The sequence below is a fragment of the Microcaecilia unicolor genome, chromosome 1, assembly GCF_901765095.1.
Source record: "Microcaecilia unicolor chromosome 1, aMicUni1.1, whole genome shotgun sequence".
Classification (NCBI taxonomy): Eukaryota; Metazoa; Chordata; class Amphibia; order Gymnophiona; family Siphonopidae; genus Microcaecilia; species Microcaecilia unicolor.
Window position 1 is genome coordinate 206,830,654 of NC_044031.1, and position 22,316 is coordinate 206,852,969.

Below are 22,316 nucleotides of genomic sequence, written 5' to 3' on the forward strand. Positions count from 1 at the left end.
TGATGCTAAGTGAAGTAACAGTTTAAAAACTGTGTTATGTGTTTATTCAGGTTCCCTTTCTCTAATATTGCATTTTGTTTAAATATAATAAACTACTCAGTGTAACATAGTAATAGGGGAAATCTAAATATTTTTCACATCATTGTAGTAACAACAAGCTCCTAGAGTTATGAGCTCAGCTTTAATCTGTTTTCAAAGGGACAGATTCATTAAGCCTGTAACATGCACCTCTATTACCACTTGCACTATTTGCCACTAATGCCAATTATTTTCGGTGGAAGTGATTGTCTAAATAGCATGTGGTAACTCATGTTAAAAGCATTTATAAAAAATTGGGTAAAATGAGCTGATTGCCTCAGAAATAAATATTTTTGTTTGCTATAGAAATATGGCATCTTTATTTTTTGTTATTTATTTAAACTTATTTGAACACTCTGTTTTTTCTCTTCATTCAACAATAATTCATTCTGGGCTTTAGTCAGTAAAGTCTTCCTTTTTCTATAGGCCCTCTACCTTTACACTAGTTAACATCACTTCCCACCACCTCTGTTTTATAGGATCAGCCGGAAGGAATGACTCTAGTCAAGGAGGAAGGGGACAAGGATGAAAGCAAACAAGAGACTGAAGTGGTGTATGAGACAAACTGCCATTGGGAAAGCTGCTCCCGAGAGTTTGACACACAGGAACAGCTAGTGCATGTAAGTTAATGGCATTCAGGAACAGGTTTTAAAGCTATGTGACCTTTTTTCATGGGGGTCAGCTCCTCTGACCCTGTGTTGAGTCAAGTTTCTTAGCTAGCAGCAGCTACAGCCTAGAGAAGGTTTTATGAGTTTCTGAGAATAAAGAAAACTCTGAGGCACAATGTCTTGACCTGTTCAGTCAGCTAAAGCTTAGTGTAAAATTCAATAAAGTCTTCAATAGAGAATGTAATGGCTCTGATCCTGTAAGCCAGCAAGCAGTATTTTGAGTTAGAGACTTTGATAGTTATTGAGTTATAGTAAGCTGAACATGAATTATTATTAACCTTAGTCAAGTTTGGAATCCCTCACCCCTTTAAGAATAAATAAGAAATGGGAAGGTACAAAAAATTATTTCCTTTCCAGGGTGTTGATTTTTTTTTTCCATATCTATTTACAGTGATTTTTATGTGCAAACTTAGGTAAACAGTATTCCAGCAGTAAGCAAACTTTTGTTTCCATGCTCACCTGAATGAAATCAAAACCTAAAAGCCAAAGTAAAAGGAATATTTATTGGCATAAACAATGACTTAAAGAATAATGAGCTATAATAAAGGGTTTGTTGTCCAACCTGAGTATCTTCATTGTTGGATATTTGGGTTCTGAATCATGTACATATATTAAACATATTGAAGTATTAGTTGTTTAGGGATACAGATTGTGAAAATTAATAAATTAAAACACTTTCAAGAAATAAGGGCAATGTTTACTTTACTTTCAGGTTCATTTTCGAAAGAGATGGACGTCCATCTTCCGACATAAATCGGTACTTGGACGTCCATTTCTCAGAGACGTCCAAATCAGTATAATCGAAACCTGATTTTGGACGTCTCTAACCGAAGTCCGTCGCAAGGACGTCCAAATTTCAAGGGGGCGTATCGGAGGCATGGTGAAGGCGGGACTTGGGTGTTCCTAAGACTTGGACGTCTTTGACCCATAATCGAAAAAAACTGAGATGTCCATGACTACAACTTGGACATTTTTTTATTACAAATAAGGCACAAAAAGGTACCAGAAATGACCAGATGACCACCGGAGGAAATCAGGGATTACCTCCCCTTACTCCCCCAGTGGTCACTAACCACCTCCCACCCTCAAGAAACATCATTAAAAATATTACGTGCCAGCCTCAGATGTCGCTGCGTACGCTTTGTAGCGCTATAGAAATGCTAAATAGTAGTAGTAGTAGTCATACTCAGGTCCATGACAGCGCATGCAGGTCCCTGGAGCAGTTTAGTGGGTACAGTGCACTTCAGACAGGCGGACCCTGGCCCATACCCCCCCCTACTTGTTACATTTGTGGAAGAAACATCGAGCCCTCCAAAACCCACCAGAAACCCTCTGTACTCACATATAGGTGCCCCCCTTCACCCGTAAGGGCTATGGTAGTAGTGTACAGTTGGGGGTAGTGGGTTTTGGGGAGGGGGGTTGGGGGGCTCAGCACACAAGGTAAGGGAGCTATGTACCTTGGAGCATTTTTTTTTTTTTTTATTTATTTATAAGTTTCACATAATTACAAGATATACTTGTTTAAGATAACTCGGAATTGAAAAATCATTCAAAAGAAATCACAATAATATTTCACATATCCTTAGAAACAATATTTCCTATCTTAGACCACAAATAAGGGGGAGTTAAAGAACTTGAGGAGACAAAATCAAATTATTTCCCTTATTTAGGTAATAGGACCTAGACCGCCCCACGGGTTCTCAATACTTCATTATTCCCCTTAGTCCAAGAGGTCACTTGACAATCTTCTTTGTTTCAACAAAACTTTTCAATTGTTCAGGTTCAAAAAAAATGTACTTATTATCCAAATATTTAATTTGACATTTACATGGATATGCTAGCAAAAAGCTAGCCCCCAGAGCTTTAACTTCATCTCTCAACAAGAGGAACTCCCGTCTTTTTTCCTGGGTAATTTTAGTGACATCTGGGTAAATCCACAAGCGAGATCCCAAAAAAGTTTTTTGAGCATTTTTGAAATACAGTTTCATAATTGAATTTAGGTCTTGTTCGAAGACCAAAGAAACAAGTAAAGTTGAACGAGTATAAACTGCTGGTAATGAATTTTCCAGAAAAGCCGTTAAGTTTTGTAATCCTTCAGCTTGGATTCCGTGTTCTTCTGATTTTCTCCCTTGTTCCTCCATTTTTTTTTTTGGTATTGGAAGGTAATATATTTTATTTATAGGAGGAATCATCTCAGAGGAACAACCGAGAACCTCAGTAAGATATTTTTTGAATAGTTCCAAACCACTCAGTTCAACCATTTTGGGGAAATTTAAAACTCTCAGGTTAAGTCTCCTATTATAGTTCTCCAATTGATTTATTTTGCTATGAATAAAAGTTTTATCTTTTACCAAAGAGAGTGTTGTATTTTTTATAGTAGAAATCTCTTGTTGAAATACTTCATTCTGTATAGCAGTATCTTGCTTGATTTTTTCAAATGAGGTTTGCAAAGAGTCTACTTTAATCACTAAAGAAGCTGTATCAGCAGCTGCCTTTAGAACTGTTTGATTTAAAGTTTTTAACATTGCCCATATGGCCTCAAGGGTTACCTCCGTGTGAGCTGCATGCTCTTGTTGTTGAAGATCCCTCCCGTTCACTGCCTCAGCGGCGCCAGCCGCCGAATAGTCCACAACGTCAACTTCGGACGTTGTTGGAGAATCCACCGCTTCTCGGTAGTGCGCGGGACACGGGGGAGGGGAAATATCCGGTGAGGATAGAGTGATGGCATCGTGTTCCAGGGAAGGCGTCGCTCCTCCGACCCCCTCCACAGCAGAACTCCTCACCGCTGTAGCCCGTGGCGTGCTTGTAGCGAAAGCGTCGAGGGTCGACTGGACCGATCGGGTGGTCGTCGCTGCGGGTGGTAAGCTCTTGACCACCCCTTTCCTTTTAGTATGGGGCATTTTAAACGAAGAAATCTTGTTTCAGAAGTCAAAAAGGAAAGGTCCAGGGAGACTCGGCGAACGCTAACAAGCTGCGTCCGCCATCTTGAAACTCCCTCCAAACAACCTTGGAGCATTTTATGATGTCCACTACAGTGCCCCCTAGGGTGCCCAATTGCTGTCCTGGCATGTCAGGGGGACCAGTGCACTAGAAATGCTGGACGTTGTTGACTTGGACATCTTTGGTTTCGAAAATCGCCGAAACTCAAAGACATCCAAATCTAAGGACGTCCTTGGCATTTTTGAAACAAAAGATGGACGTCCATCTTTTTTCGAAAATACACTTTTCCCCACCTCTGGATTTGGACGTTTTACAAAGACATCCCAATTTACATGTTTCTTTCAAAAATGCCCCTCTTTGACACTTATACCCCACATATACCTCTGAAGTTCAATGTGGCTTGCAGAGTTGTCAAAAAGACAAAGTAAAAATACACAATATCATAGATTACAATAACACAAATTACAGTCGAAAATAAAAATAAACGGTGAATACAAAAGGATTAATCACCTTCCATTGAAAAATTCTTAAGAAAGATTTCAATATTTTTTGAAAAGACAAAGTACTTTTTTGAGACCTAATATCTTGTGGGAGAGAGTTCCACCATTTCATGGATAGATAAAAGAAACTAGAAGAGTCCACAGATTTATACAGTAACACTAAGCAAGAAGGAAAATTGAGTTTCAAATAGTCCCTTGGTCCGGAAGATGCATTTCGAGCCAATAGATTAATAAGTCTCACCATATATTCCAGAGCAAGGCCATGCACTATTCTATAAGTTAAAATACATATCTGAAAAATAGAATGGGCCTCTACTGGTAACCAATGCAATTTTTAAAAAGGAAGATTGACATGTTCATATTTAGAAACACTGAAAATTAGGCAAGCAGCAGTATTCTGAACTAATTGAAGCTTACCTACCACTTTCATTTTGCTACCTAAATAAATAACGTTTCAATAATCAGAGTGTACTGCTATGCAAAACATTTCAGAAAGTAAATAAGGATAGATTTTATGAAGTTTCCACATTGTCTTAAAACATTTTGAAACCACATTTTGAGCATGCTCATTAAAAAAAGAAGAAGAAGATGATTATAGTAACCCTCAAAATTTTCAAACACTTCCACCTTGTAGGATATAGTATCAGTCATAAAATTGTCAACTAGAACTGGTTTGAAATGGGCTGCTATCTAAAATTTCATTTTTACTGTATTAAGTTTCAATTTAAAAACATTAGCCTAGTGTTCCAGGCTGTCCAAACCCATTTTAACCTCCGAAAGGATATCGTCCAATCCATTATCCAAAGGAATATAGATGGTAATATTGACAACATAAATAAAACTCCAGAAGACAAGATCATCAATTTTTTTTCTCTAAAAGTAACATAACTATGAAGTAGGAGAAACTGGCCAACCTTGAGGAACCAGGAAACAAGAAGGCAGACGATCCACAAACTCCAATGTGGAAACAAACAAAGCAGATCAGTAGAAGGTAAAATAAACCCTATAATAAAGATTTATTTTACCATCTACTGATCTGCTTTGATTGAACCCTGAAGAATGCCACATTCAGACTTCTGTTCAGATGAGAAATGACCCTCAAATTTAACTTGATATGATCTGGTAGCTGAAAGGCCACAAAACCATTCAAGGACCATACCATTAATGTCCAAGGAATCCAAAAGTAATAACACCTCATGATCTACAATGTCAAAGGCACTGGACATATCGAATTGGAGAACAATCACATTCCTACTAAAATTAACTTCTTTCTTAAACCCTACCAACAATGTGGTCAGCACAGTTTCAGTACTGTATCGGTCTAAACCTTGATTGTGATTTATGTAAGTGCATTCTAAGTGCTGTTTAGCCTATTTTATTCTTATGGGCCATACAGCACTTAAGGCACACTAAGTTTTAGTAAGCATGGCCCTAAGGCTCTTATTCACTGAGAAAAACATGGATTTAATTGGATCAAGTTTAAAAGTCACCATAGACTTTGGAATTTGGGCTCTAGAACTATGTACATAAATTTAATGGCTAAAACTTTCTATTAAAAAGGCTCAATAAATGCAGCTCTAGACCTAGGGGGTTTAGTCACTTCACTCTGCCCTATTTTAACTGACCTCCAATACTGGTTCTCTGATCTCCTGCCAGCTAACACATAGAATATCAGGAATTCACAAACTGTGCTCAGGGAATTCACCAAACATTAACAGTAGGAGAGGATCAGGGAGGATTTTGTAGTTGGCTGACGCAAGGACTCTAACTGGGCTATTAGCCAACAGGATTATCACCAAGCCAAAAGCTTTTTTTTATTAAATTAAAAAAGGGTAAGTGTGTGTGTGTGGGGGGGGGGGGGGGGGGGGAGACGACTTCAGGTTATAGTGTATGCTATCCAGTTGGAGAAAAGCCCATAATACAACTCTAAGGAGTGAAAGAAATGCTGAATCTACCACAGCCATGAAGTTTGTTAGATTAACATTCTAAACCCATTTTCTCTGCTGCAGTAGCATTTTCATTGGCCAGGGGGAAAAGAGTATAACTCATATAAACTTTAGCTGAGAGACTTGTTTTATACCACTATACATGGCCTCGTCTACTATGAACTGACATTTTGACCAACAATGTTTACTCCCAAATTTTGCTCAATCAGGCATACATCATGAAGTCATATACCAGTGGTAATACATTACCACGGTGACAGGAAAACAATTTGGGCTAGATTTACTAAAAGGTGCTTACATTAATTATTGCATGTTATTTGCAGCAGGTTCCATTTTATGCAGTAGGACTGCTGTTTTGACTAATAAAACATCTTAATGGTGTTAGTGTGGTAGCAGACGTTTGGTAAATCTAACCTTAAGATTATTGTACGTGCTTCAACACAGTTTAGATTGTATGGCAAGATATTTGCCTAAGAATGTACTTCTACCATATTAAAGGGCTCTTTAACCAAGTCGTGGTAAAAAGTGGCCTACTGTAGTGAGGACGCGTCAGATTGCCGCATGCCAAGGCCACTTTTTACTGCGGCAGGAAAAAAGCATTTTTTTTTGTTTTTTCAATCATTAATGGCCATGCGCCTTTACCACCACCTGTTTAGCAGATGGTTAGGGCTCACGCTCTAACCTGGTGGTAATTGAGCAGCATGTGGCAATGAGCCCATGCTGCCTGATTACTCCCTGCCCCTGTGCTAGAAAATAAAAATGAGTTTCTAGTATGGGAAGCAGTGTGCAGCAAACTCAGAAATACCACCATGCACCTGGGTGCTATTTTGCAGTGCGCTACCTACGCAATAGCCCTACCACCTCTTGATAAGACGGCCCTAAGTAAACTACCATGTACAGTTACCTTCCTAAAAATTAGTACATCAACAGATACAATGATGACTAAAAAAGACATTCTAGATCAATCATGACAATACAAGTAATTGGACAAAGATAATATAGAATAAGAAGAAATAATGAATTAATAAAGTGCACTGCAATTTTTTTGGGAGGTTTTTTGACCAATGATTGGAACCAGGAGTCAACAAGGAAGCAAAAAGATAGTCATAGTACTGCTTTGCTTCAGATCCGCTAGTCTTTTTCCTCCGTTTTTAATTTTTACGTGTAAGAATAACAATAAAAAGATTTAAAAAAAAATTTTTAAACAATTATTTATATATGTATGGGAACAATTTTGTTTTTTGTGATTTTATCATATCCTTTTGATCTTGTTTTTATTCAGTATATAATTTTATAACCCTATTACTGTGGATAAAGCATTGCTTTACTTACCGAAATGCTTTTGAAAATTACCTTTTCCAAGTACATATGGTTTAACATACATGATTCATTAACCAACAGAGAGGATGCTTTCCTGAACAATTTTTTGACATCCTGCTTTATTTATAGCACCTATCCAGTTTCCCCCTCTCCCTCCTTACAGTTAATAGAAAGATTCATGATTCTTCATGGTTGTCTATCTAGTGTCTGACAGTGCCGGGTGCCTGTGAAAGCAAGTCACTATCTATAATTGATATCCTTCTATGGAATAGGGTGCTGACTGCAATTGAAGGGCTTTTGGTGAAAGCTCTTAAATCCTGACAAGTTCTGCCCCTTATTCTGGTTCAGTCATTGAACTGCACTGCTGGAACTCCAAGCTTACTTGAACATGGTGTGAGGGAAGCATATGTTTTACATTAGCAAATCCTCCCGTCTTCCCTTAATAAACGAGTAGATATCAGCATTTGACAGTCCAAGTTTATGTGTTGAGCAGTGCCATTTACATTTCATCTTCCAAAGGATTGCTATCATTGCACTGCTGTCTAAACACATAAAATATTTTTTGTCTCCAAAAAAACATTTGTTTTGGAATCACGTTTTGCTGCTAAGGTCATTGTGACTAGGTTGTTTTATGTTAATTACTTTGCCAAGTGAGATATTCTAATTGGGTTCTGCGGCGCTCAAGTTTATTTTAAATATTTAATAAATTTGTTTCCATTGCCCAGAAGCAGAACAGGAATAAATCTCTCCTTTGTTCCGTGTTGTCTTTTTCTAGCAGTCAGTTTAGACAGAATGAAAAATTGTGTTGTAAAAAGGACAGATAAGATAAAAAGTTTCTGATGATTTCAAGAGAAAAAAAAGTTTCTTTTCATGGTCCAGCACTGGCTTTGAGTTACTAGTTATTTTTTCTACTTTCAAAACAAACCATCACAAGGTTCTGTTTTGTGATCGTTCATGAATGATATAACAGATATGCATCATCTTGCTGCTTTTTTCCCATTCTTCCTTCCTCTGTGGTAAAAGACATGGGTAAACCAGGTTCTGTATCCACCTCCAGATGCCATCACATTTGTTCCTTACTATACTATGAATGCAGTGGAAATCACAGAAAGATGACCTTCCTAGTAATACCTTCTAGGACAATTCTAAGTTATATATAAGCAACATTTTATGTCATTACTGAGAACACTTGCTTCATAATTTGAAAACAGAAATTAGTGTAAAAACACTCAAGAAATGAAAGGCAGATTCCTCTCCCTGTTTCCCTTCTCCCCGCCCCCCACACTGCATATCACAGAATTGTTTGTTTTAAATTGACTTTGAAATAAAGCAATCCTATTATTAATGTGGTTGGTGCATTTCTGCAGTTTCTGTATGGGTACTAGATTAGGCATTTGAAAGATGAAAAAATACTGAACTAGATTTGATATAAGATTTCGAATTCTGCTTTCCTAAAGTGCATGTGTGAATATTTTATGCATAGCAAGGGCAGCCCATAGTCTGGCATGTCCCTACTGGCATGCCTGATTTCTGAACTTGTCAGATATTTATTACTATCTCCTATTTCCCCTTATAGTTTATTGTGTGTAAAAGTACTTCACTCTGTCTTTTTCAAATTCTGTGCTCTAAAATCAGTGTGTTAATTAATCAGAGTTCACTTACATAGTAACATAGTAAATGACGGCAGATAAAGACCTGTACGGTCCATCCAGTCTGTCCAACAAGATAAACTGATTTTACATGGTATGTGGTACTTTATATGTATACCAGAGTTTGATTGTCCTTGCCTTTCTCAGGGCACAGACCGTAGAAGTCTGCCCAGTACTGTTCTTGTACTAAGTTCTGAAGCTAACATCGAAGCCCCTTAAAATTTACACTCCAGCCCATCCCTATCTATTCAGTCATGATCATGGCGTAGACCGTAGAAGTCCGCCCAGCTCCCGTTTTGTTTCCAATTACCAACATCACCACCCAATCTCCGCTAAGATTCCACAGAACCATTCCTTCTAAACAGGATTCCTTTGTGTTTATCCCACACATTACCGTTTTCATCTCCACCACCTTCCGCGGGAGGGCATTCCACATATCCACCACCCTCTCCGTGAAAAAATACTTCCTGACATTAGTCCTGAGTCTGCCCCCCTTCAATCTCAATTCATGTCCTCTAGTTCTACCGCTTTCCCATCTCTGAAAAAGGTTCGTTTGCAGATTAATACCTTTCAAATATTTGAACGTCTGTATCATATCACCCCTGTTTCTCCTTTCCTCCAAGGTATACATGTTCAAGTCAGCAAGTCTCTCGTCATACGGTTTGCAACGCAAATCCCATACCATTTTCGTAGCTTTTCTTTGCACCGCTTCCAGTCTTTTTATATCTTTAACAAGATACGGCCTCCAAAACTGAACACAATACTCCAAAAGGGGCCTCACCAACGACTTGTAGAGGGGCATCAACACCTCCTTTCTTCTGCTGGTTATGCCCCTCTCTATACAGCCTAGCATCCTCCTGGCCACTGCCGTCGCCTTGTCGCATTGTTTCTTCACCTTCAGATCCTCAGGTCTCTCTCCTGAGTCAAGCTTACTAATCTCTCCCCTCCTATCTGGTATCACTCTTTTGGGTTTCCGCACCCCAAGTGCATCACTCTACACTTCTTGGCATTAACTTTTAACTGCCAGACCCTCGACCATTCTTCTAATGTTCGGCGATCCCTTCTCATCGTTTCTACTCCCTCCAGGGTATCCATTCTATTGGCTATTTTCGTGTCATCTGCAAAAAGGCACATCTTTCCTTCCAACCCTTCAGCAATATCTCCTACAAATATATTAAACAGAATAGGCCCCAGCACCGATCCCTGAGGAACTCCACTGCTCACCTTCCTTTCCTCTGAGCAGATTCCATTTACCACCACCCTCTGCCACCTGTCGGTCAACCAGTTTCTTATCCAGTTCATCACTTTCGGTCCTAAGTTCAACCCTTTCAGCTTATTCACGAGTCTTCTGTGGGGGACCGTATCAAAGGCTTTGCTGAAGTCCGAGTAGATTACATCTAGCGCACGTCCCTCATCCAGTTCTTTGGTCACTCAGTCAAAAAAGTCAATAAGATCCGTTAGGCAGGATTTTCCTTTGGTAAAGCCATATTGCCTCGGGTCCTGTAACCTGTCGGTTTCTAGAAAGTTAACTATCCTTTCTTTCAGCAGTTACTCCATTATTTTTCCTACCACCGACGTGAGACTTACCGGTCTGTAGTTTCCCACTTCTTCCCTGTCTCCACTTTTGTGAAGAGGGACCACATCCGCTCATCTCCACTTTTCTGAAAGTCACTTTACAATGAGTAACAGTTTGTTTATTAACTTATGTGCATATCTATGTGTTTATTAATTTGGTCACATGTATTTCCTATCTAATTCAGCTGAAGTTGATTTTAACAACAAAACATACACAAAAGTTAAAAAAAAAAACATCAAAATGCTTCAAGGAACATGGCAAAATACAATTGAAACATAAAACCAAATTCATCCACACTAATATACTTCACAATCATAAACCATAAAAATCATATAAGCAGAAAAGGCACGACCCAAAGGGGAAACTCAAGCTATTCACAAAGGTCAGTAAAAAGAAACACTTTTAAGTTTATATGAAAGACAAGGCAATTTCTACCAAACTTCATTGACACTGGTAAAGATCTCCACAATAGTGGGCTAGTCACTTAGAGGCAGATGATAAAAAGCCCCGTGCTGTTCTAAACAGCACTCTAACAATAGCGCTGGAACAGCGCGGGGCTTTTCCATACCTATGATCAGAGATAATTGCATGCGCTCATTCACAATCCTCCCGCACTTGTTTGATGGGTGTGGGCTGTTAAAAGCCCAGACCTGTCAAACACTTCCGTTGGAGGACCATGGGACCACCAGACCCCAACTACTACCACCCGAGTCAAGCGAAACAGGGGCTGGAGGTCCGGCAGACCTCCGGTCCCCCCGACCTGACCCCCTTGTCATAGGTTCAGCAGCCCCAGCAGGAATCCTGACCCGACCCCCAGCAACAGGGGGCTGGACATCCGGTGGACCTCTGTTACCCCAAACCCCCCCTCCCCCCAAACACAGGTTCAGTGGGGCAACATAACTAGCAACTTGGTTCCTGAAGAATGCAAGGTCCAGCTTGAGTTATTTGCAACAAAAATTGCTTTATTAAATAGGTCATCTTCCCCTTAAGGCCATAATCAGAGCATAAACCTTAAAAACAAGTTTGCCTGATAGTCAATGTGTGGTCCTAAAACTCAAGTTTGTCTGCAGTGCCTTAACTTTAGATAATGGGAGACCCTTGTAGACTTTCACCTTTTATTTCCTACTCTCCTATTCATACTCTTTGAGCTGCACAACAGAATCTGATTATAGTTCCTACCCACCTTAAAAATAGAGCAAGAACATGGCTCCTGTTAGGATGCGTAGTGGGTAGGGGCCAGGGCTGACCCTCAGGATTGTCAATATTAGGGGTAAGACTTAGACGGGGAGGAAGGGGTCTCTTTTTTTTCTTTTCTTTTGTTTTTTTGCTATAATATATGCACATAGCCTTTTTAAAATCCTTGTTTTCATGATTCTTGGCATTGATGAGCTGTTTTGCGTGCCCTCTCATTGCAGCAACTGCGAAAGGCAAATTTAACTGAATTTTCATGTGAAACAGACTTTGAGTGATACTTTACTGCTGCAAAGTGTACATTTGCAAAATGACGTCACACTTCAGTAAATGGGGTCCTGAGATGAGTAGGGTATACAATATTTAAGTAGGAAGGGAAGAATGGGTAGATTACATAAGCTCTAAGACTTTATCTGTAATTATACTGATTCTACAAAAACACAAAACAAGAAGCATTTGTAAAAACAGAGCACATTTCTTGCAGTCAGTGTGTGTATGTATATGTGCCTACACTGAAGTGCTATTTATACCTAACATGTTACTGTCTAATCTGTAAAACAAATGGGTGATGGTTGTATGGATTTTGCTAGCAGGCGCAGCATTAGTTGCTGCATGGGGGTTAGAATACCATTATTGCTTGAATCACAAAGCTGTGTTGCTGCAATTCCAAGGGCCAGATAAAGTAGTCAGGCTGAAAATGAAAGAATACTCTAACTGTATTCCTCCTCGTGTTTAGCAGAGATAAACTTCAGTGAAGTCTCGATACTCTTCTGTTTGGCTTCTGGCAGCAGCCTTAATTGGTAAAATGCAGATTTTTTTTTTTGATCAGGAGAGGATTATTTTTTATCATTCAGGGGCATCTTATTTCAAGATGAAAAGGCTTTGCTAAATTACAGTGCCAACATTTTTACAAAGCACTTTGCCGATTGACATCTCAAAAGAGAAAATATGATTTATTAGTTTATATTGGCTAACACTGAGTACTGGTCTATGTCTCACAAATTGCTGTTTTTATGCAATTCATGCCTCATGTTTCTGGAATCAATTTTTTTTCCTATTTATATTATGTGAAACTTTGTCACTGATAGTTTTTTTTTTTTTAAGAGAAATTTTCTTTTAAATCCATCTTGGTGGTGCTTTTACAATGGTTTTGCTGATAAGCTGGCAGAGTAACGATTAATAATGAGCCCTGTCACTATCAGTACCTGCCTGTCGATTCTCTGTAGCAGGGCTGTCTGTTCAGCATGAAAATTATTGATTAAATAAAAATTACTATTAGATTGTGATGTGATCCATAATCACAAACAATGGTGGACATTCCTTTTCAGAGATTCCTGAGCCATGCATCAAGTTTTCCCTAGCAGTAATTTATATTGTGCTGACACACTCATTAGGGTTATCCTTTTCCTGGATGGCATGGCAGGAAGTAGATCAGGGGTTAGAGTATTCACCATTGAAAACTGCATCTGCAAGAAACAAGCAAAAAGCATAAAGGAATACTTGTGCTATGTGCTATGAGGGCATGCATGCCAGGCTTCCTAAATCCGTGCAGTGCATTGAATACTCTATAGACAAAGAGGGGTCAGTATTCAAAGCAATTTAACCAGGGAGCTGCTCCTGCCAGATTAATTTACTTGTGCAGGGCTATCGACTGATATTCCAAGGCACCTAACGAGTTAATGCAGATGAATATCAGCACTAAGCATTAAAGCCATAACCAGCGACTTTGTGAGAGGTCTAGGGTGGAGTCAGCACTTATGCGGTTAAATTTCAATATTCAGCACTTAACCGTGTAATTTACCTGGTCAGTTCAGACCACATAAAACTCAGTGCTATCTGTATCCGGTTTCACTTAGACAGTTAAGGTGCCCTTTTACTAAACCGCGTAAGCATCTATGTGTGCCCAACGCACGCCAAAATGGAGTTACTGCCCAGCTTCATTGTAACTCATGTGGTAATTTCATTTTGGTGTGAGTCCGATACGCGCATTCGAAAAGTAATTTTTATTTTCGGATGCACATATTAGATGCGTGCCAATTGGCATTTGACGCACGTAGGGTCAGTAATGCCCGGTTACCGCATGAGACTTTACTGTTAGGTCAATGGCTGGTGGTAAGGTCGCAGACCCAAAATGGACACATGGTCATTTTCATTTTGCCACATGTCAATTTTCGGCAAAAATTTTAAAAAGGCATTTTTTATAGGTGCGCTGAAAAATGGATCTGTGTGCGCCCAAAACCCATGCCTACACTACTGTAGGCCATTTTTCAGAGCACCTTAGTAAAAGGACCCCTAAGTGCTGAATATCACACTTAACCAAATAAGGGATAGCTGGCTGCACAAACCCAGATATATTTTTTTTTTAAATGCTGTGCACCACCAGCTGAATCTTCACCCCAGATTATTTAATATAATATAAAATGATTTTGAACTATAGCAGATGTTCAGATTTTTTTTTTTTCATTTTTACCAGAAAGTTGTGCTGAGTTGAACTACCATGTGAAGATTTATTTTATAGTGGATTACTACAGCCTCTATAGCACTGCTAGTATCAGAGTGACTCGCAATATCATAAAGAGCATGACTGACTGTTCAGAAAAATGAATCATGTTTAGAGGCAGTAGGAATAGTTCCTGAAGAAGAGCGGTTGTCAAGAATGTTGGCCCAGAGCAGTATTCACACCAACAGTGCTACATGTAAGGATGTTTGTTTGCGGTACACATTCAGTAAATCAACCTGACTTTCTGTGCCAGCAGTTCCAGCACACTGTTTACCACTGAACACTTCAGTGAATTGTCAGTGACTGATAGTGCATAGAAAATAATATCCCATGATCCCTTACCCTGTAGAAGCAGAAATATAGAACCTGATCATAAATGTCACATCCTTCCCTCATCCTAACAGGAGCAGTAGATTTGTTTTGTTTTTGTTTTTAAATAAATCTCATTATATGTTTAGCGACAGCTCAGCAGCCCCGAACACAACAGTGCCCATTGCTCCTCACCCAGAGGAATAGTGATAGTGTGCTCAGTGGTCTCCAACCTTCTTTCTTCCCACACCTTGCTTCTATCCAGCACAAGTATTCCCCTGTTCCATTTCTTTTGCTCTCCCTGACTCCCAGCTCTCTCCCCTGGCAAATATGGACTTTTTTTAACATACTTTTCCAAAGAAAGCACAAGGCAATGTATGCATTCAGACCACTGCCTCTACCCTCCCCCCCCCCCCCCCCCCCCCCCCCCACTTCTCCTTTCTGGCCCTCTGTCCATCTCCAATCTTCCCCCAAATCCTTCTTTCTGCCCCTCTGTCCAATACCTGTCCTCCCCTAAATTCTGCTGTCTTCCCCACCTACCTCTAGTTCCCCTTAAAAATTGCCTTTCTGTTCAGCACCTTCCCCTCCCAAAACCTGTCTTTGCCCAGCACCAGTTCCTGCCAAAAAATCCATCCCTGTTCCACTCCACCGCATATCTCCAGTCTTCCCATCCTAACAGGGTACAGCAAATAGCTGCAGTTCCTCTCTGCTCCCCACCTCAGCCCCATCCTATTCTCCCACCTGTTATGGCAATGGTTGCAGGAGAAAACCCATCCACTATGCACCTCCCCTGATTTTAGTAGGTACCATTCTGCAGCTATGTGGCCATGTCCATGGCTGTGTCTCTGCCTCCTGCCTCTTTTTATTTAAAACATAGAGGCAGGAGACAGAACTATAGTGTGATAGAGGTAGGGAAGGCATACAGGTGCTGATCCTAGTAAGGCTTTACAGCAGGCGGGAGGGAGTAGCTGCAGATGGCACCAGGAGTGGAGGAGTGGCCTAGTGGTTAGTGCAGCAGACTCTGATCCTGGGGAACTGGGCTCGATTCCCACTGCAGCTCCTTGTGACTCTGGGCAAGTCACTTAACCCTCCATTGTCCCAGGTACAAATAAGTGCCTGTATATAATATGTAAACCACTTTGAATGTAGTTAGAAAAACCACAGAAAGGCAGTATATAAGTCCCATTCTCTTTCCATTTTATTATTATTATTGTTTGTTACATTTGTATCCCACATTTTCCCACCTTTTTGCAGGCTCAATGTGGCTTACATATAATCGTTAACGTCGTTAGCCAATTCTGGTCTGAACAAATACATGGTATGAATGAATACAAAGTGATATTGTGGTAGAATGAGGTACATGTATGGTAGGTACAGTTAGGGGGAACTTAGAGAGGGAAAGGGGGAAGAAGAGTCAGGTAATGTCCGTTACGGTCTTTGGTTACATTGTGTCGCAAGTGACCAGGTATTTTTATGTTGGGTCGGTGGGGTATGCTCTTCTGAACAGGTCTGTCTTTAGTGCTTTCCGAATATTTAGGTGGTTGAACGTAGTTTTTATTGCTTTTGGCAATGCGTTCCATAGTTGTGCGCTTAGGTATTAAAAGCTGGATGCATAGGTGGATTTGTATTTGAGTCCTTTGCTGCTTGGGTAGTGGAGGTTTAGGTATGATCGTGCAGAATTTGTGGTGTTTCTGGTTGGCAGGTCGATGAGGTCTGTCATGTATCCCGGTGCCTCACCGTAAATAATTTTATGAACAGTCGTGTAGATTTTGAAAGTGATACGTTCTTTGATTGGTAGCCAATGCAATTTTTCTCTGAGTGGTTTGGCGCTGTCAAAACGTGTTTTTCCAAATATAAGCCTGGCTGCTGTGTTTTGGTCTGTCTGAAGTTTCTTTATGATTTGATCCTTGCATCCCGCATAGATTCCGTTACAGTAATCTGCGTGGCTTAGTACCAGGTTACGAAATATTTCCCTCAGGAAGAATGGTTTCACGTGTTTGAGTTTCCACATTGAGAAAAACATTTTCTTTATGGTGGATTTCGCTTGGGTCTCTAGTGATAGGTTATGGTCGATTGTTACTCCGAGAATTTTCAGGCTGTCTGAGATAGGGAGGGTGTATCCTGAGGTGTTAATGTTTGTGGGTTTGTATGTATTGTATTGGGATGAGATGATGAGACAGTGAGTTTTTTCTGTATTGAGTTTTAGTTGGAATGCATTTGCCCATGAGTTCATGATGTTTAAGCTTAGCTTGATTTCATTGGTGATTTCCGCCAGATCGTGTTTGTATGGGATGTATAATGTAATGTCATCAGCGTAGATAAATGGGTTAAGGCCTTGGGTGGATAAGGTCTTGGCTAGTGGAGTCATCATGAGGTTGAAAAAGATCGGTGATAGTGGTGATCCTTGCAGTACTCCGCAGCCTGGTTTCCACGGTGACGATATGTTTGTTTTTGATTTCACTTGATATGTTCTTGTGGTTAGAAAGCCCTTAATCCAATTGAGAGTGCCACCACTGATTCCGAAGTATTCTAGGAGTCTTAGAAATATGTTATGGTTAACCATGTCGAATGCACTTGACATGTCAAATTGGAGGAGGAGAATGCTCTTGCCTGTTTCTATTTCCTGCTTGAATTTGGTTAGGAGAGTGAGTAGTACTGTTTCAGTGCTGTGTAGGGGTCAAAATCCTGATTGTGACTCATGTAGTATAGTGAATTTGTTTATGTAGTCATTGAGTTGTTTGGTCACCAGTCCTGCCATTAGTTTGACTACTAATGGGATAGTTGCTACTGGGTGGTAGTTGGTAATGTCATTTGTTTTTTTCTTGGTGTCTTTTGGTATTGGGGTGAGCAGGATGTTGCCTTTTTCTTTAGGGTAGATACCCTGTTGAAGCATGAAGTTTAAGTGGGGTGTGAGATCTGTTATGAAGCTGTGGGGGGGGGGGGGCAGATTGTATTAGGTAGCTGGGGCAGGTGTCCAGTTGACAATGGCTGTTGGAGTATTGTTTAATCGCCTGGGTAATTGTGTCGGCGCTGTGGAGAGCAAAATTTGACCATATTCGGTCAGCAGGGTATTCACCAGGGGTTGGGTCGAGACCATTAATGAAGTTTTCTATGTCCATGTTGTTCTGAGGTAGGGTTTTGCGTAGGTTTACGATTTTTTCATTGAAATATTTAGCAAGGTTGTCTGCAGATGGGATGTCAGTGTTAGTTGTGGTGATCGGCGTTGTGCCTAGTAGTTTGTTCACGAGATGGTATAGTTTCTTCGTGCTTTTGTAGTCCAGCCCAATTTTAGTTTTGTAGTACGACCTTTTGGTCTGTCTTATTGCGTATTTGTATTTCCTTTGTAGTTGCTTCCATGCGTTAAGTGTGTGTTCGTCTTTTATTTTTTTTTTCATGCGCGTTCCAGTTTCCTAGATTGTGTTTTTAGTTTTTTTTCCCTTTCCCTACAGTCTAGTAGATCTTCCACAGTTGGCCATTGCCCAGCAGGCATGGCCTCCCAGAACTCCCAGCCCCTTCTGGGTACACCACCAGTCATAGGCTGCATGCTCCATCTGGAGCTCTGTATGTCAGCACCCTGAGCCTGGCCACCATATATTGCTCAAGTACAATAGGTAAGACTAACTCTGTGCAACCACTTCTGCAGCATTCACAGCCTTGGTAGACTGAAGAGCAGAATCTGAGGCCACAGATCTAATCTAGTTCTTCTACATACCTTTGTAATGTATACTGGATTGTTGTTGAATTTTGTATTTGCTGATATTAATAATTGTAGATTGAATTGTAGTTTGAATTATTTTGTTCTCTAAAAAGCATATACTACCTCACCCAAGCACCTCCTGTCTATGTTTAGAAAGCTGAGCAGAGTACGCCTGGGTTCATTGCAAATGGTGTCCCATCCAAGCCATGAACTACTTCACTTTGTTCTTTGTTGCTTTCGGAGGTACTTTGTAGTGTAAAAGCAGGCAGTAAATCTAAAATGAAATCACATGTTACTGTGCACCATTGCCACTGAATTGCCTGTCCGCAGATATTGCTCTGTCTTATCTCAGCTACCTGCAGGCTTAAAACTTAAGATCAGCAGCAGGAAATTCTCACCTCCAAGGTTCAAACCTGTTATTAGTCACTGTGCTGGTATAGTGTGTCCCTGTTCAGCAGTGGTGGACTGCTCCATAAATTCACTAAGGTGTTGGAAGGCAGGGATAGATACTGGTGAAGAGGACGTTGACAGATTGGAGAGCCTTTTAAAGAGGAGAGGGTGATGCAGGGACAGATGCTGAAAAAGGATAAGACACCAAACTTTCTTGATGTACAGTCCAAAACTCAATCAACTCACATCATCAACAACATCTTATCAATAAACATTATAAGTTGTCTTCATATGATTGTTAAATAATTTTAGTGACCTCAGTGATGTTCATCACCAACAGCCCAAAAGATTTTATGATGATGTATCTAGCATCAGATTCTTCATAGGTTCACTCTACAATATTCGTCTATTTCTTCAAGAAAAACACTTTTTTTCAATAAATGCACTTATCTTATTTAGTTTTCATTCAGTCGGACTCAGGGGTTCTGTTGTCCGACATGCATGTTTTGCTCGAGAGCGAGCTGTCTCAAGGATATTCCCCCTGAAATCTTTCTAGCGCCAGCTCTGCTAAATTACTCCTAGGAGTTATAGTAATCAGTTATAGTCCTCTGTACACTCTTGGGTCTGTGAGTTCCATAGACTACGTGTGCCAGACGGTAAAAACTGGCCTAGCACTGACATCCAGTGGCCTCCAGATAGGCCCGCATAGTGTTGAGACTCTTCAGTGCTCTTGCAAAAGTGACAGGAGTAGGTTGTTGAATTTCGTCAGCATGTGCCTCGCTGCTCATTTCTTCATCTGTTCCATCATCAGCCGTTGTTCCCTGCATGTAGGCACATATCTCAACATCAGTGCTGTCTTCAGCTGTTTGTAGATTGTAATCAACAGCTACGTAGCAATGGAACTCCTCTTCAGTAACACCGGCTGGGATGTCAATAACCTCTTCATCTGACGCGTTTGCAACAGCTGTATCTGTTTCGTCCCTCTCCACATCCTTAACAAAGCTTGCCCGCTTGTAGCAGTTCACAATGGTTGCCTGCGTAACATGATTCCAGGCTTCTTTCTGCATATGTAGGGAATCCAACAGTGATAGATTACGAGCCAGTTCAATAGCACGTTTATCCTTGGCAGTCTGGTCTTCCATAACGCTCATCAGACGACGTAGCACAAGAGCCCGATAATGTTGTTTGAAATTAGCTATTATGCCCTGATCCATAGGTTGGATCAGAGAGGTAGTGTTTGGTGGTAGGAAGACCACCTTGACGTTAGACAGCCTGACATCATCCCTGTGTGCAGCACAATTATCACAAAGCAGCAAAATCTGATGCTTTTGTGCCCGCATTCTAGTGTCTAACTTCTTTAGCCACTGCTTCCAAATTTCCCCAGTCATCCATGAATTTGCATTAGCCTCGTATGACACAGGAAGTCGCTTAACTCTCTTGAAGCAATGGGGCTGTTTGCTCTTTCCAATGATGAGGGGTTCCAACTTCTCACTCCCATCCATATTGCAGCAAAGGAGGATTGTCAGTCGGTCCTTCGATGTTTTACCTCCAGTAGTTTCGGCATGTTTGAATGCAAGTGTTCCATCAGAAATCGCTCGCCAGTAGAGACTGTTTTCGTCAGCATTGAAAATGTCACGAGGTGCAAACTCGTTCAAGATGGTAGGAAGAACTGAAACAACCCAATTTTCAGCACCAAAGTCATCAGCATCTTATTTGTCACCATGCTGTTTCTTGAATTTTATGCTGTTCCTCTCCTTCCATCTTTCCAGCCATCCAACAGTGGCTTTGAATTCAGTCAGTCCAAGACTTTCTGCTACCTGGTTAGCTTTCTCCATAAGCAGTGGACCACTGGCAGGAAACTGTCTGCTCCTGACTCGAGAAAACCACCAAAGAAGAGCATCTTCTACCTCCTCAGCTTTTTCCGCCCGTTTTCGTTTCCGGTGTGGATTTGTATTGTTTTGCCAGTCTTCCAGAAGCTGATCTTTCTGCTTCAGGACACGTGAAATTTGACAGGAATTGACACCATATTCTTTAGCAATAGATGCTTGACTTTGTTTGTTTTCTAATTTTTTAAGAACTTCTATTCGTTCAGCCAGTGTTAAAGTCTTACAGTTCCGCTGCGACGACGACCCCGGTGTATGCCCTAACAACATTCTTTCGCTTATTCTGCCTGTGGCAGTTAAAGAGGCAGTAAATTTGAAATCTCGTTGGTTGTCACGCACCAATCAGCTTCCATATTCCATGCACGCGCTTATGCGGAGTCTTCCCTGCAGAGGAGCGGTCTTGAACCGTGCACATAAGCGAATCTTGCACTTATCAGTGGTGCGCTAAACTGAAGTTTGTCCCCATAGAAATTGATGGTGCCAAAAACGGGACCGAAGTACAGCATGCAGTTAAACAGAGCATGCTCTTATCCGACCTGCACTTAAATGGAGTGCACTGTATATATATATACACACACACACACACACACACACAACATATGACTTTTTTGCTAGATAACTTGTTGAGTGTCAAAGGGCCTCTTGTACTAAACCACGCTAGCAATTTCCGCTCGGCAAATGGGACACAGCGGGCTATGGTGCATTTACGATGCCGGGAATCAGTAGCATGGTTTAATAAAAGAGGCCTATTGTGCATTATTCCTTCAATGCACTTATTAACTACCCCCATAAAACAATGACAAGATATAGCATGAGGCTTATCTCTCCCACTTGGTATTTTTCTAAATCAGCATGTGATGAAATTTCAGAGCTTTTGAACATTTTGCTACAGTAGCTGTGTTCAGAGAGCCACTATTTGATTACAAATTTATCATAGTCTGTTGTTGAAGTATACAAGAGTTTTCCCTTGACAAAGCGGGCTCCTGTCGGGATTATGTGTATACCGAAGTTGAATTTGAAGGCAGTCGAGAGACATCTATGAAGGACATAGTGCCGAATGCCACACTATGACTAAATCAAATTGCGGCTTTCAACAGTGCAAAGATAAGTAAAAAAATCTTTTTCTGCACCGGTTGAAGCTCAAGTGTAGATTACTAGTGAATTATATGGATAGTACACAGAGAAAAATCAAGAAAAAATAATAAAAATATGAAGATATGAAAATGTGGCACTAACACTTTTATAATATAAATACACTATAAGATACGAATGTTCAGCAAGTTCAGTGTACTCTCGGAGGTAGGGGGCAGTCAATGATTATAAAAACCGGCACTAAATCAGAAATTCGCTAACAACGTGATACCTAGTGCCTGTGTGAGTGTATAAAGACGTCCCCTATTAAACAGTAATACTCCACATTGAGCTATTTTTGCACCACCAAACAGTTATTGTATATTTCTAGGATAAAGCAGCATAAAATGTATTGTACTGTTTTGGGATCTTGCCAATTACTTGTAACCTAGATTGGCCGCTGTTGGAAACAGGATGCTGGGCTTGATGAACCTTTGGTCTGTCCCAGTATGGCAATACTTATGTTCTTAATTTCTAAACTAGTGAAGATATCTCATAAACATAAATAGGAAAAAGCCTCAGCAAGCTCAGACCTTTT

At 40.4% G+C, this 22,316-nt stretch overlaps 1 protein-coding gene across 1 annotated transcript in view; it reads left to right on the plus strand.

Moving 5' to 3' along the window:
- GLI3 (GLI family zinc finger 3) overlaps nt 1–22,316 on the plus strand; it is a 608,365-nt gene that overhangs the window by 526,884 nt on the left and 59,165 nt on the right. The window contains 1 exon segment of the mRNA XM_030203853.1: nt 558–698. Coding sequence (XP_030059713.1) covers nt 558–698 — 141 coding nt within the window.